Source organism: Panthera tigris, chromosome D4 (genome assembly GCF_018350195.1).
Source record: "Panthera tigris isolate Pti1 chromosome D4, P.tigris_Pti1_mat1.1, whole genome shotgun sequence".
NCBI lineage: Eukaryota > Metazoa > Chordata > Mammalia > Carnivora > Felidae > Panthera > Panthera tigris.
The window spans coordinates 43,777,752-43,793,764 of record NC_056672.1 but is presented as its reverse complement, the minus strand read 5'-3'; the positions used below and the strand labels follow the sequence as shown (position 1 = coordinate 43,793,764).

Here is a 16,013-nt window from a genome sequence, read left to right as displayed (position 1 = left end):
CTGAAAGCTTGACTACAAACTCATGCAGGACCTGAGCGACAGCCACCTAGCTAATCTGTTCCCCAACTTATGACCTAACAGAGTAAATCTTTGTTTTAAGCCGCTGAGTTTTGGGGTGACTTGTTACACGGCAATGGGTGGCTAATACGGGTTCTAAGGCCATGTGAAATACCATGTAGAATCATAAAAGGCTCTTCAACACTCGAGTGAGTGAAGCCTACAAGAGGAGAGAAGCTCACAAGACTGGAAAAGAAGGCAAGGACCAGGGATTCTAAATCACATTAAGGTCCTTCAAATCATGTTTGCTTTGCTCTACAAGTGATGGAGAAGAATTGGTGGGTTCTGAGCCATGAATTGACCTGGCCCGATTTCGCTTTAGAAAGATGGCTGTGGCTGCAGCATGGAAGGATGGATCGGCAAGAAATAGCAGTGCCTTCACTAGGATGGAGAGAAATGGACGGATTTTAAGACATTGGGGAAGTGGAATCAGGAGGGTTCGCTATTAGGTTGGATGGGGACAACATTGGGAAGTGGGCGGGGGGCGGGGCACGGTGGGGCGGACTTCCCGGGCAAATGAACGGAAAGTGGCCTGGTGTTCTGAGCAGGTGCGCAGGTGCTGGTTTGAGAGCGAAAGTGAAGGCAAATGTGAAGTGCCTGTAGGACAGCCAGGGATGGCCAGGAAAGAACTAGGTTTGCAGATCTGTCCCTGTGGGAAGAGACAGCTTGGACTGTGGAGCCAGAAGTAGAAGGATTCCCATGTGTACATACATGGTCACCCCTGGGAAGTGTGGTCACAAGATAGCACTGTCCTCTGCGACTGGTGGTAGATTCTTACTAGCTGCCTTTTGCTAAGCGCCTACTATATGCCGACTGCTACTCTGTTTTGTCTAACCATTTGTATTAATGGGATAGTTTTGAATCTGCTAATCCCAACTCGGCCCCCACCTATATGAAAACCTTTATCTCTTTTGCCATTTTGAAAGTTAAGATTAAATCCGTTGTTGGGGAACTAAACGGAAGAGTTGAAAATCTTGGGTTCAAATCTTGACTCTGCTACTTAATGCCTGTGATCAAAATACCTTTCTGAGCCTCAGTTTTATCCCACCCAAAACAGGAATCCTATGCCTTTTGTGAGTATTCCTTTTGTGAGTTGGCCTCACAAAATAGGAGTAAGTAAGACAATCTTGTGTGAAAGATAACTTCTGTGCTGGGCTTTCAAATAAGGCATGCTTTAAGAAAACAATATTCCTAGGGCAATACACCCATTCTTTCACTGCTCGGATGTTACATTTTATTAAACACAGCTCATGGTCCATTAGTTAAAGCTTAGAAGTCTTGAACTCCAACTCTTCACTGGTCAAATATTACCACTCTCTCCTACCTGCCTCCCCAGTGCTGTTGATGCCTCTTGTGTATGCAGGGATTTCGGCAGTTAGTGGTTTCTCTTCTCCTCTGCACAGCATGCTACCTTACTCGTCATCTAGCCCTCTGCAGATAGCATGACACGTAATACAAAGCAGGCATTTGCAAAGCGTTGGTTCAAACCGGATTCTGCGTTCAAGATTTTGGGGATTGTACCGGCATTTAGCTTGTGTAAACGGAACTATTAATCCCAAAACTTATACTTAACTCCAGTGGATTAAAAACCTTCCTCTAGATCACAACTACGTTAACTCAGTTTTACATGCAGGAAAATATTTGCTTTATGGTATTTGGCAGATTTTTTAAGTTCAAACACTGAGAAGGTGAAGAATGAGTTGCTGGGGGAAGCAAGGAGGAGGAAAGGCAGAGAGATGCTTGGGGTTTTAAAACAAACAAAAAACAAAAACAGGAAAGCATATGTGGACACAGAAGCCGTGTAATTTGGAGTTTTTGAAATAATTACACTGAGCTCTGGGGTGATTGGCAATGGGGAAGAGCTTCGAGTGCCACTGAAAGGAATACCTGAAAAGGCCACAAGATGGCGATATTACTCCAGGAGTCTCTCCTGGTCCTTCCCACTCTGGCTATGGCTTTCTTTGTTCACAGACTTCCTTCCCTAGCAAATGTCACCAGTGCCACCATCCATTTTGTGTCTCGTCACGCTCCTGGCCTTACCTTAAGCCACTTTCTTGTGACTAGCCTTACTACAAAAGCTACTCATTTTACTGCTACTTGTGGAGTTTTTAAGATAGTGTTGTGGTCTCTCTTCTCAGTGGTAAAAGCAGCTGAAGCAAATGTTTTAATGCTATAAAATCAACCAACCAAAAAACATGTGAGGTTGATCTTTCCCTTTGTGTGCATCACCACCCAGAGAGGCATCCCAGGTTAAGTGGGGTGTCCCCAGGCCTGCAGATGGTCAGAAACAGAAGTGCCCACTGAAGACAAACGCTTAAGCTGGAAAGACAGGCAGCCAGGGCCCCCTGAGATGGGCAGGAAGGTGGCTGAGCCCCACCCCAGAGAGAATGAAGGACATAACCCCCAAATACTCTACCTCTTAATTTTTTTATTATGGAAAAATCCAACAATACAGAAGGCAGAATATGACAGACCCAGATAAAATCTTACGGAGTGTCCGAAACTATAAGCCAGGAAAGAGGCTGGAGGAAAGTGTAAGCTCCTCTTTTGTTCAGGACACTTCAGTTGTACATTCCCAGCACCCCGGGGCTGCCCCCTCCAGCCCCTCAGAGGGTAAAGTCCTGACGGAGAAGGAGAGGAGGGGTGGAGCACTGGTCTTAGAGGGCAGTGGCATAGCAAGGCAGTGGAGATCCCAATTTCTGCACCAGAAATGGGATTTGGATCCTGGCCTGGTGCCCTGTTCCTGCAGGAGTTGGGTGGCTTCCAGGGAACCTGAGTTCCCAGAGAACTCTACCTATAGGTGTTTTCCTGGGGAGAAGACCCTACTCCCATCAGATTGTCAAAAGGCTCTGTGGCCACTCCTGATCTCTTCCAGGTCAGAAAAAAAGTCTGAAAAAAGCCACTGTAACGATCATGTCTTTGTTTTGATGGTCACATTATTCTTTCCAATATCATGGCCTATGAAGTCTTTAATAACATTTTTTTTTTTTAAATCATAGAAAATTAAGCAAAATAGGTACACCTAGAACTTTCCGGGGGCACTTGGGTGGCCCAGTCGGTTGAGCGTCCGACTCGGGCTCAAGCCTTGATTTCACAGTTCCATGGGTTCGAGCTCCGTGTCAGGCTCCGTGCTGACAGCTCACAGCCTGGAGCCTCCTTCGAATTCTGTGCCTCCCTCACTCTCTGCCCCTCCCCCCACTCGTGCTCTCTGTCTCTCTCAAATATAAACATCAAAATACATAGGAACTTTCCTGCTAAATAAAGTCATTTACTATTTTGAAATGTTATATGATCCTCCTTCCAATGGGGAAAATCCAGCATAGAGTAGTTTTCTATATTTGAGCTTTTACATCCATGACTTAATTCTAGACCTTCTAATAAAAATAATCTGTTTTTAGGCACTTTGTACTGGAAATACTTTGGTGTGTTAATTTCACAGCTCTGAGAAGAAACAACTACGCTAATCCTAAGTGTGTTGAATAGCAAGGCTACCCAAATTTACTCAAACTAATTCAGGAAAATGTGCTTTGCTCTCCAATCCATTAGATGCATTTTTCCCTTTCAGATATTTCAGAAATCATTTTGGAAACAAACACAAACATAAACATATTTTCATTCACAGAAAATGCCATTTATGGCTTTAATATTGAAATACAACTCATAGTTCCCAAAAATAGTATAAAGTGCAAAAGCTCCATTTCAAAAGGCCTTAAAAACGCTCCCAAACAATGGACATTAACTGCTCCCACAGCCACTGGGCACACCACCCTAAGACAGCACAACCTATCTAAAGTATAAAACAAGGAATAGGTCTAAAAATACTATATATGCTCTGATTACATACTGTGATTACAAAATAGTCTTAAACCTGGTTTAACATACACAGAAAGAAACAATTCAAACAATCAGTCCTTTAGAGGCTTTTTTTTTTTTTTTTTTTTTTTTTTTTTTTTTTTGCCTGTAGGAGTATGTAAGATCCATTAAGCATCCCAACCTGGCCTGAGCATTCTCTTTGGCCAGCTGGAATGGGAGCACCCAGGCCAAGAGCTGGCAATGAAAGGTTCCAAGCTCATCTGGGGGAAAGGAGCTATGAGAGGGGCTCCGGTTGGGCAAGCTTCAGCCCTCACCTGTCCCTCAGAGATGGTCTCATGCCAGCCCCATGGGATAAAGAGCCAAGGAAGACTCTACCCCACTCTCAGAGCCCCCAACATGGCCCTGGCTCACGGAAGCGTGAGGAACTGGTGAGTAGTTTTTACACACCTGAGAAAGCCAATAAACAGGACAAGTTACGGTATTTTTAGAAAGTCTGTGCTTGATGACCATTGAGCTTAGGTCCCCCAACAGAACATCTCTGATCCATAATGAATGTAGTAGGCACTAATCAGAGGGACAGGCAGATTTCCCCCCAAAAGTAGCCTGTTACTGAACAGATTCAGGTATCTCTTCTCCCACACACCTTAACTATAGTCACTGACATGCTAATAGTATAATCCTAATCATCAAAAGGAGAAAAGCTTTCTCAAAAGTCTGCATTCAACCAAACACTAGTAAAAATCGCTGACTTAAGTGATTACTTGATAACTAGGATACTAATGTTTAATATCCTAGATCCAGTTCCATCAGGCAAATTCTATCTAAGCAGAACAAGTATCTGACTGCCACGGTGAGTAACAGCCATGACCTAATTCCCGAATGTCAACTTTCCACTTCCCTGCGTTATCAGGGGGGAAAAAAACAAAGATTCTTGATTGCACATCAATAAGCTATTCACTTTTTTAAAATCTGAAAACCTCACAACCTGCAGAGCCATCTATTAAATAGCTATTTTCTGTAGTTGGTCAACCCAAGTGCAGAGGCCTAACAAAAAGTAGACTTCGGTTCATTATTTCTCAGGACCTATTCATGTCCGGCTCAATGTAAAAAGACTCGGCAGTAAGTCAGAATCCAGTGATGAGCTCTCAAGTGCAGAGCTAACTCAAGTGTATTCCAAAAGCTGCTCTTCGTGGAAAATACACAACTGACATTTATATTCCATTCGAGCTACCAGATGAACTGTGCATGCTAAGAGACCTCTATTTACAACTCTATTGGGAGAAGAAAAAAAGATGAGGAAATACACCAAAATGCCAAAATATTAACAATGATTGCCCTTGGACAATAGAAATGCAGACTACTTTTTTCTCTTCAACGTTCCTGCAGCTTTCTAATTCTCTTCAAGAGCCTGGAGTGCTATAAAAGCATCGTAAATATAAACACGAATGATGCCATAAACCTAACTTCAAATAAAATATTTAAACTCCTACTTTCTTGATTTACCATCTTCACACTAACAAGCCATAGCGATTTTTGTTCAAAAGTAGAAGTTATGTTTTTGTCCTCCTACAATATACCCCATTCCATACCTGTTATCAGCCCTTAGCTCATCAAAACCAATCTCTAGGGGGCGCCTGGGTGGCTCAGTCGGTTGAGCGGCCGACTTCGGCTCAGGTCATGATCTCACGGTCCGTGAGTTCAAGCCCTCTCTCCCTCTCTCTGACCCTCCCCCATTCATGCTCTGTCTCTCTCTGTCTCAAAAATAAATAAACGTTAAAAAAAAAAAAAAAACCAATCTCTAGAAGGGCCTTCTGGTTTGTTTTTTGGTTTTTGTTTTTGTTTTTGTTTTTGTTTTTTTACAACAAAAGCATTCCTTCTGACATCTTAGCCATTTTTCTTGTAGAAGGTAGATGGAAACAGCCCTGTCAGGGCACTTATTTCCTCATTTCCAGCAGTCCCAGCTTATCTCTATTTCCAATGGACACTAAGAAATTTCCAGAAGAGTTAAGGTCAAAGAGTTGGGAGTTAGAAGGTGGTGTTCCCCAGGGACCTACCCCTTTACCTGATGGAGAGACCCACACCCTCCTTAACTGCTGGAACAATGCTCTCATCACTGAGGAGCCCTTGAGATGGAAATTAAACCTCCCATAGAGCACAAACACTTCCCACGGCCCCTTCTCCTCATGTATGCTTCCACAATAAGACAGCTGGACTTAAAGTAAATCAAAGCTTCCCCCTACTTTGGAGCATTTTTATACTCCAGAATGAATGACACCAGAATCCAAACCTGGGAAGTCCATCTGAAGTGAGGACAGTCTAATTCCCTTTGAAAAAATTCTAGACTTTAAACCCAAAAGACTGAACAGCAGTTTTAAAACTCTAGGTGGTTCCAGGGCGCCTGGGTGGCTCAGTTGGTTAAGCATCTGACTCCAGTTCAGGTCATGATCTCACAGTTTGTGGGTTCAAGCCCCACGTTGGGCTCTGTGCTGACAGCTCAGATTTTCCTTCGGATTCTGTGTCTCCCTCTCTCTCTGCCCCTCCCCCATTTGTGCTCTGTCTCTTTCTCTCAAAAATGAACATTAAAAATTTAAAAAACAAAACAAAATTCTAGGTAGTTCATGAACCACCTAGGTCTCAGAAGTGCACTAGAAGCCCCACAAATACTTAAATACCATGTTTAAAGTATATTTTTAAGCTATAATAAACAGGGTACACTCATTCAATCCCAAATTTTTTACCATGGAAACCACCAATTTAACTTGCATTTTTCACTGCATGATATTAAGGGAAATGTAGAAGTTTAGCCTTAAATTTAAACTACTAGAATGCACCATCTATCACACATTTGGGTTCCTTGATGATTTCTTATTGCAGATAGGGTTCTGCTAAAAATAACTTGAAAACCACAGAAGCAGAATAAAGTCCTTCATTTTTAAACTCTCAATTCAGTTCCTTATTGGACTTTTCACCTTCGATCCTGTGCAAATTCTAACTGGAGCCAAAGTTCCTAGACCTGCCACATGCTGGTCCTGCCCAATTCTTATTAGATCCTTAGCGACAGGACTCCCATCCACACAAGGACATGTCTGTCCTGCCCTCTTTCATGATGGAATGTTGCAAAGCGGGAGATGTGAGTTAAAGTGAGTATCCCTGAGGTCATGCATTCCCCCTCACACCTTGATGACCGTTTTAGAGTCTTCATTCGGCCCAATGAAGAGATTAGTTTTGGCTAGTGTCCCTTCAGGTGAGGAAAAACTGAGAAGGCCAACAGCATTGCCTGCTGCACCAACGACCCAAAGAGCCACAGTTCTAGAGAAAAGCAGCTATCAAATCCTTGGAGAAACCACAGGAAGCACCTTGTACTGGGAGAATATGGAGTATGATTCCCGCAGGAAATCTTGCAGAAAGAAGAGGTGACATTTTGGGGGATAACTTCCAAATGGAAGAGCATCCAGAAGGCTTCCAATCAGCACAAGTTTCCAGAACTTCGTGTCTGCTCCAGACGTTGAACCAGGCAGGACTCCCACCGTGATTGTCATGAGGCCTGACCTTACGGAGCTCGGCACTAAGGAGCGGGGGGTCTGTGTGCAGACTGCTCACACCACAACTACCCTGTGTGTGTGTGTGTGTGTGTGTGTGTGTGTGACCGTTGGTTTGGGGAGGGGACCAACAATGTCCACATCTAAAAATTGCGCTCATCTTCAAGAATGGCTTAAAGCAGAGTGTAGCTTTTGGCACAGAGGGTTTTTCTCGTCTGCTTCACCCTCCTCTGAAGTCAAATCCCCATCTCTCAGCAGAGGTAGTAGAGAAAAGATTCACAAGTGCATGTAAAACCTGGTTATGGAGAGCTCTACATGGATGCCTCCTTAGCCATTAGCCCTGTGTGGATTTCATTGGCTTGGTCTTGTTTTAGGACCGTTTCCTCAAATGAAAATCCCTGGGATCTTCCATCAGACAGAGGTCTGAGTCTGTCGCAGGGCCTGTCGGTCAGCAGGAGAGTTGACACGGAGAGCACATGGGAATGGTCGAGTCTGGACCCATCTCCCACTGGGAAATGGGCTCCCCGAGGGTCTGCTCTGCCATTGCCAGAAAGGATACAGCCCAACAAACTACCGCATCTGGAAGAGGCTGAGAAGTTCCACCTGGTGCCCCTCAGCCCTCCACTTTCCATCTTTGGGAAAGGGGAAGACCTTCCTCCCCCTGCGTGGTAGAGTCCTGGCGGGCCACAGACACGTTAGTTGAGCCCACGGGAACAGAACTTTTAAAAGACAGGCCCTCCCCCGGACTCTGCAAGCCCCCGGCTGTCTTTGCTGACAAAGGGAGCCCGTGCATCAGGGAAAATAAGCAGAGAAGCCAAGCCACCACGGCCATGCCATCACGTGATCTTGACTGGTGATTTCTTGCTGGCACACAGGAGGGACACGTAAGGCACGCCGATGAAGGCCCACTTCTCACTGGGCCAGAACTTGATGACGGGGCCCTGCTCAGGGATCTCGGATGCTGCATCAAAGTAGGCAAAGCATACACAGCCCAGGTAGGCAGCGAGGCAGATGAGGATGTGCCTGCGAGAAGGACACAGGGAGTGAGCACCTGACACAGGCAAAGATGGCCACCTTCACGCTAGCCTGCCCCTCCCGCTGGGCCAGCCCACCATTCCTGGCTGTAATGACAGCCCAGTGCCTTTTTCAATTAGGAAGGGGTGAAGGTGACCACTAATCTCCAGAATAGCAGGAGAGTGATAAATCTGGAGCAAACAGGGCCTGTTTCAGAAAGTTCTAATAGGAGCAAACATGCAAATGCCTTTGACACTCAACTGACACCCAAAGATTTAAAACCAGTGCTAGGAAGATGGAGGGAACTGAGCACGTCTGATTGGATCCCACCTTCTTACTCCAAGGTCGCTTACACATAGTTAATGCTCTTTATTAGGAATCATTTTATACTGATTAAACTGCTTGTATACAGTTTAGCAGGGAAACTTTTTTACTGTGTCTGTAAAAAGTTTTAACATGAATCTTTATCAAGCAAGGGACCATTTAAAAGCATGTGATCCTGGGGCGCCTGGGTGGCTCACTCAGTTGAGCGTCCGACTTCGGCTCGGGTCGTGATCTCACGGTTTGTGAGTTCGACCCCTGTGTCAGACTCAGTGCTGACAGCTCAGAGCCTGGAGTCTGCCTCGGATTCTGGGTCTCCTCTCTCTGTCCCTCCCCCGCTTATGCTCTGTCTCTGTCTCTCAAAAATAAAAATGTAAAAAAAAAAAAAAATTAAAAGCATGTAATCCTTCCTTCTCAGACTGAAATCTAATTCTAGATGAATGAAAGCTTTTAAATCTATTTCTTAAATATAATCAAAGAAAGTGTTTTTATAAACTTCGGTGGCTGAGGCCTTTCTGATAATGACACAAAGCCCAGAAACCCTACAGGAAAAGACTGACAGATGTTGGAACATGAATGTTTAAAATCAACATGGCCCCAAAATATCATTATATACTCAAAGACAAATGGAAGTGGGGGGGGACTTGTTACTCACATGACCAAAGAGTTAAAATCCCTATATTCCAAAGAACTCTCAAAAAGTAATCATTTCACAGGATGCCCTTTAAAACCATCAGTGTGGGAGTGGGCAGTGGATGAAGACAGCAAGGCCGAGATTGGCCTCAGGCAGATAATTACTGATGCTGGATGTTGCCCCCAAGAAGGCTCAATGTAGTACCCTCCATACTCTTGAAAATGATGTAAATTTGCATGACACACACACCTAGTTATGGGACAGTAACGACTGCCTACTACTATGTGCCAGGCACTAGGTGCTAGATAAAAATTTTTAAAAACAGAAATACTCTGCAGAGAAGACCAACAAAAAGGCTCCTTTCAAGAAAAGAAATACAAAGAGTAAGCTTATGTTGGAAAAGATGTTCAATAATAAGGCCATTTTTCTTACAAAGACATGAAAATAAAAATATTTTTAATCAGGTTAAGATTCAAGAGTTAATAATATCTAGTATATAGGACAGTATGGGTAAAAGGCATTATCTTATAGACTTTTAAAAAGTGTTCATTAATCTCCCTGGATCTAGATAATCTCCCTGGATTTGGACATATATCTAGATACATAGATATCTAGATATATCGATGTAAATATATCTAGTATTCTCTTAAAAAAAAAAAAAGGAAAAAAAAAGATCATTTGCATCATGTATAGAATTATTCTTTAAAAGCAGAATTAGAGGGGAGCCTGAGTGGCTCAGTCAAGTGTCTGACTCTATTACGGCTCAGGTCATGATCTCGCAGTTCGCGGGTTCTAGCCCTACGTTGGGCTCTGTGCTGACAATGCAGAGCCTGCTTGGGACTCTCTCTCCCTCTCTATCTGCCCTCCCTGAGCCTCCCCACCCCCCACCTCAAAATAAATAAACTTAAAACATTTTTTTAAATAAGTAAAGGTAGAATTAGAGAAACAGACAAAAATCTGAAAGAAAGGGCATTTGGCTGGCTCAGTCCGTAGCACGTGTGACCCTTGATTCTCGGGGTCTTGAGTTTAAGAGTCCCATTGTGCAGAAATTACTTAAATAAACAAATCTGAAAATCCAGAAGAATAAACCTCAGGTTGAGAACAATTGTTATCACTCGTTGGCAGACAGACTTATGAGAGCCTCTCTCTATACTTCGGTTTAAATTTGTTCTTAAAGCGTCCCAACTGGTACAAAAAGATGTTTTTCACCTTTGAAAAACAAGGCAGGAAGTACACAACACTTAGAAACAAATTAAGTTTGAGCCAAAGTTATTACAGTCTAATTTTTAAATTTTGCTTAAACTGTTGGATTAATAAAAATGCACTACATCTTGAATGAGGTCGTCTTTACACACGTGTACACATTTATCAAAACTCATCAAATTATACACTTAAAATCTACATTTTAGGGGCGCCTGGGTGGCTCAGTCAGTTAAGCATCCAACTTCAGCTCAGGTCATGATCTCAAAGTTTGTGAGTTCGAGCCCCGCATCAGGCTCTGTGCTGACAGCTTGTAGCCTGGACCATGCTTCAGTATCTGTGCCTCCCTCTCTCTCTGCCCCTCCCCTGCTCTCACTCTGTCTCTCTGTCTCTGTCTCTCTTTCTCGGCCCCACCCCTCTTGAGCTCTGTTTCTGTCTCTGTCTCTCTCTGCCCCTCCCCCCTTCCTTGATCTCTTTCAAAAATAAACATTTAAAAATCTGCATTTTATTATCTCCATTATAACTCAACAAACTCATACTAGTGAATCTATACACTGTAAGTTGAAGTTGAACCTAAAAAATATCAGGCAAAGGACCCTCAGACTAGAATCTCCAGTTTGTGCTGTTTTACTTTGTCTTCTGCGAACAGTCCTGGGAGTCCCCAAGCCTTGCACTGAGAGCAGATTGTGTCTCCTGCTAGATATATACAAATTCTCATGTTCAAAGGAATTCATACGAGTTCTCCCAAACCAGAGTCCTAGGCATCTCCTGACAGAAGTCAAGCTTGTTCTGAATCTTGGATCTGATAGAGTTTTTCCAACTCCTCACCACTAGAATTCTCCCTGGGTGCTCCCAATTGACAAGGGCCGTCCTAAAGCAGATGTCTCTTGGTCCTTGTTATCTCTTGCAATCAGAAGTCGTGGCGGGTAGAAGGAAACGGGACTCTGGGTTTGTCGCTAAAGCAGTTCCTGGGAAGAAACCGCTCTGACTTCCTCCCTCAGCTTCCTGAGTGGAAACTGTTGAGTGTTGCTCAGTAAACCGCATGCTGCTTTTGATTTTCAAACTTCACCGTGTAACCTGAGCATTCCAATGCATAGATGCTCCAACTCCCTATGACTGAATGCCCAGGTGAGGCATTAGTTCGCCTTCCCCTTCTGGGCATCCGTCTCTGGAAAGGGAGTGGCTGAGACTGTCCCTAGATGACCTGTGATGCTGTCACCTGGGCATCCCAGGCCCCACATCCTATCTGTCCCAAGCCTTACCCCCCACCTCCGCCCCCCCCCCCCCCCCCCCCAGAGATCAAGCTACAGCTCAGGTTACAGATTCGGTTTTCAAGCTCCTTTATGCTTTAGTAATGGAGCTAAAGGTAAGAGACCGCAGACTTGAAACGCGCACAATTAGGTCTTTTAGTTCTGGCTAAGCCTGCTCCCTGGAGCCCCTTCCGCCTTTGAGCACACTTTCCTGACGGTCTCTGTGAGGAGAAAGGCGCTCAGCCTGTGCTGTCCCCTCACACACCTGCGCACCCTGCAGGGAGAATGATGCCTGACAACAAGCACAGATCCCCGTGGGGTCGCTGGGGCTTACCACACGCAGTGCAGGTAGGGGAAGTGGAAGGAGGACAACAGCTCACAGAAGGCTCGGTCACTGATCCAGCAGAAGAGCGCAAGGGTCCACCAGAGGCCGGAGAAGAGGCCCAGCTTAAATACACGCACGTTGTCGCACCTGCACAGGGATCCAGAAAGCAGGTCGCCATCAGGCTTGGTTGCCACCCAGCTCGCTGGCCACTTTCCTCTGGCTCCTCACATCCCCCTAGGCCCTTGGCACTGGAGGTCCAGCCCAACATACTGTCACCCCACAAGCTTGTGGATGTAGACACCATGCATACACAGATGGCCCCCAATGTGTCTCACCCAGGCCTCTCCCTGACTCACTCACATACCTGACCGCCTTGACGTGTCAACCCACGTGTGCTATGGACCTAAACTGAACATGTCCATAATGCACTCCTGATCTCCCCCTGCCCGCTCCAGAGAATCTTCCATGCTTTCGGAAGCTCAGGCCAAGAATCTTGGAGTCCTTGTTCTCTTTCCACACACCCCACAGCAGCTCTGCCTTCAATATATACCCAAAAGCCGGCCTCTCCTACCACCCCCGCCTGAGTCCAGGCCACCGTCCTCTCCTGCCTGAGTTATGGCAACTGTGTCCTCCCACCCTCATTCCCACGGTCCATTCTCCACGCTCCGTTCAAAGCCTCCCATGTCTTCCTTTCCAACCAGAGGGAAAGCCCGCAAGGCCCCACACGTCCCAGCTTCTCTGCCCTCCACCTGCTCTCCTACATACTCTGCCCCTCGCTGCCTCTGCTTATCCACCACGCCATCCGGGGATCCTTGTGCTCGTCAGATATCCCGGGCGTGTTCCCCAGACCTCAGCATCAGCTGCTGCTGCCACCTGGAATGTTCTTTCTCACAAAACCACATGGCTCACTGTCTCCCAAGTCTCTGCTCAAATATCACTCAGTAAACCCTTTCCTGATCACTGTCTTTAACCATTGTACCACCTGTCTCCACCCCCTAAGTGATTCCTCCCAATTCCCCATTACCCCCTCCTCTCCTGTCATGTCCTCTGTAGGGGTTATAAGCCTTCTAGCATCCTTCATGTCGTAGCTATTTGTTGATAGCTGGTCTTCCCCTGGTACAACACTGGGCACACAGAGGGCTCCCACTCTTTGCTGAGTGAAGGAAAGAACTCTGACCTACGCTAGGACAAAATGCTTTTTGGAAACAAATGCTAACAGCCCAAAGAAATTTCAACTGCTATTTTCCTTTTGTTGTTCCCGAATCACTCATAAGGGGGTGACTTCTGTTCCTAGGGAGGAATGTCCAGAGGCAGCTGGTGGCTGAGGGTCCTTCTAAACCCTCCCTCAGAGTCTCCTTCCCCCTCCCTCCCCCACGGGCCACTCCTCAGTCAATCAAGCTCTCTTTCCCGGTCCCGGGGTCCAATGTGACATCTGTACCCGAGAAGGGGTCATGTTTATTTGTTCATATTTGTTGAACAAGTAAGGAAGGTGTCCAAAGCCTCACTTACTGGTACCTTTCCCAGCTGCCTGGCCGAGGCATCAGTAAAAGCCTCGGTGAAAACAGGACGGGCAGTACGTTCAGAAAGTCCTCCTCAGAAAAAAACAAACTGAAATACCCTTTTGTAGAGCTAAATGCATTCCTTGAAAATTTTTCAAAACCTGTTTTGGGACAACAGAGGCCCCTGATCGGTCCGACTTAGCTTTGTTGAACGGCGCACTCTTAGACCTGCTGCTCCCTCACAGAGGCTCTGCTCCTCCTCTGTCTCAGTTCCTCTTTCTCTGCCTCCTCAGGTCTCGGCTTCAAGGGCACCTTCTCGGATAGACTTGCCCTGACCGCCCCTCCCCCATCACACTGTCCGCATCGGGGGCACCCGCCAGTTTCCTTCCTGACACTCGTCACTAGCTGACGTTGTTTTTATTGGTGTAATTATTCGTCAAATGTCTAGTATCCAACCAGACTGCAAGATCAGTGAGAGAGGAGCCACACCTGCCCCCGAGTGTATGCAGTGCCCAGCCCAGGATAGGCACGATATAAATGCTTGCTGGATGAATAGATAAAACAAGGCAGTAAAGGAAAACGTTAATGAGATCCTAGCGATCATAGGAACACATTTTTTTTTTCTGGGTTAAAAAAAAAAAAGTAACCATGTTGACTGTGTACCAAATTCTCTGAAGCCATGCCAGGCACCACGAGAGGCAAAATGAACAGGACCCTTGCCTTGCCACTTTAAAATGAAAATGGACAAAAACAAATGTCAACAAATATGGCCAATCTGGTACAAGAGGACCCATGTACACTCAATTAAACCTAGAAACTTTGGGGGCAGCTGGGTGGGTCAGTCGGTTCAGCGTCCGACTCTTGGTTTCGGCTCAGGTCATAATCTCAAGGGTTCATGAGTTCGAGCCCCACATAGGGCTCCACGCTGCTGGTGTGGAGCCTGCTTGGGATTCTCTCTCTCTGTCTGCCCCTCCCTCATATGTGTGTTCTCTCTCAAAATAAATAAACTTAAGCCAAAATTTGTAGGTTTTTGTTTTTTTAAGGAGAACACCAGAACACATCACAATATGCTGGAAAGGCAGTGCCTACGTGAACATTTGACGAATAATTACACCAATAAAAACAACGTCAGCTAGTGACGAGTGTCAGGAAGGAAACTGGCGGGTGCCCCCGATGCGGACAGTGTAATGGGGGAGGGGCTGTCAGGGAAGGTCTAACCGAGAAGGTGCCCTTGAAGCTGAGACCTGAGGAAGCAGAGAAAGAGGAGCTGAGACAGGGGAGGAGCAGAGCCATCCTGAAGTGGCAAGAGAGGCAGAACGTCAGGGGATGAGTCACATGTGGGGAAAGCACTGCAGAGTCAAGGTCTCAGGGTGGCCTGATGATGTCCCTTCCTCTGTTTCTAGAGGGACAGGTCCCGCTGCCTGCTACTGACCAGGCGTATCTCCCCGTGGGCCTTGTCCAAACCTGGGTTCCTTTGGGTTTTATTCCCATTTCTCAGGGCTTAGATCAAAATGTAAACGTGAGGTTAAATGGAGGGAAAAAAAAAAAAACAAAAAACAGAACAAAAGTGATAGATACAAGGAGGGCCCTATTTTAGGCTAAAAAAAAATCTGAGATCATGGCTACAGTTCTCTTCCTGACCCTTTGTTGTATTCTCAAAGTTTTCCTTAACTGACTCACTCCTAATAATCAGAAGAAAAGCGCCAACCTTAAAAGGTGTTAAATGCACCTGAGTCCCTGGGTAATACGACCCCACCATAAATTTCAGCAAATGTCCAATCATAACCCCAAGTAAAATTTTGTTGCTTCCTGGTCTGAGAGAAGGTTCGGAAAGGACAACGAAAATATGGAAAGACTAGGAACAAGCTTTAGGAATGAGGCTAATGAGAAACAAAAAGCTTCCCCAGTTCCTTCTGAGCAGAGGGAGGTGGGAGGAGAAATATTTGGCTGGCACATTACAGATCATTGCTAATGACAATGGGGAAGGTCCTGGAAGGAAATGCAAAGAGCAACAAGGACATCTCTTCGTCTGGGAATTGTATCAAAGCCGGCCAACAACCATCTTCTCTCTCCCTGCTGGGATCCCAGTGGGGACAGAGACACAGCAGTGAATGTAGAGGCCCCACTCCTGCCCGTGGGGCCTACATCAAGCAGAGGGGACAGACCGTAAACAAAACAGCAGCACAAATTTTTTAATTACAGTCAGGCTGGGGGCCAGAAAGAAGTCTGAGGTGCTATGACAGCGTATAAACAGTTGAGCCAAAACAGGTGAGTCAAAGGTGAGCCAGAAGTGAGCCAAACAGAAGGGTCAGAAGGAAGGGGACAGCATGAACAAGGACCTGGGGACAGAAAGAGCTAAGC

General features: G+C 45.7%; 1 protein-coding gene across 1 annotated transcript in view; it reads right to left on the bottom strand.

The window, feature by feature from the left end:
* Positions 1 to 6,414: 6,414 nt before the first annotated feature.
* Positions 6,415 to 16,013, bottom strand: part of ACER2 (alkaline ceramidase 2) — a 31,772-nt gene continuing 22,173 nt past the window's right edge. Inside the window, exons 5-6 of the mRNA XM_007098520.3 lie at positions 12,163 to 12,300; positions 6,415 to 8,432 (exon numbers count right to left, since the gene is read on the bottom strand). Coding sequence (XP_007098582.1) covers positions 8,246 to 8,432; positions 12,163 to 12,300 — 325 coding nt within the window. The 3' untranslated portion in view covers positions 6,415 to 8,245. The remainder of the gene's footprint in view (positions 8,433 to 12,162; positions 12,301 to 16,013) is intronic.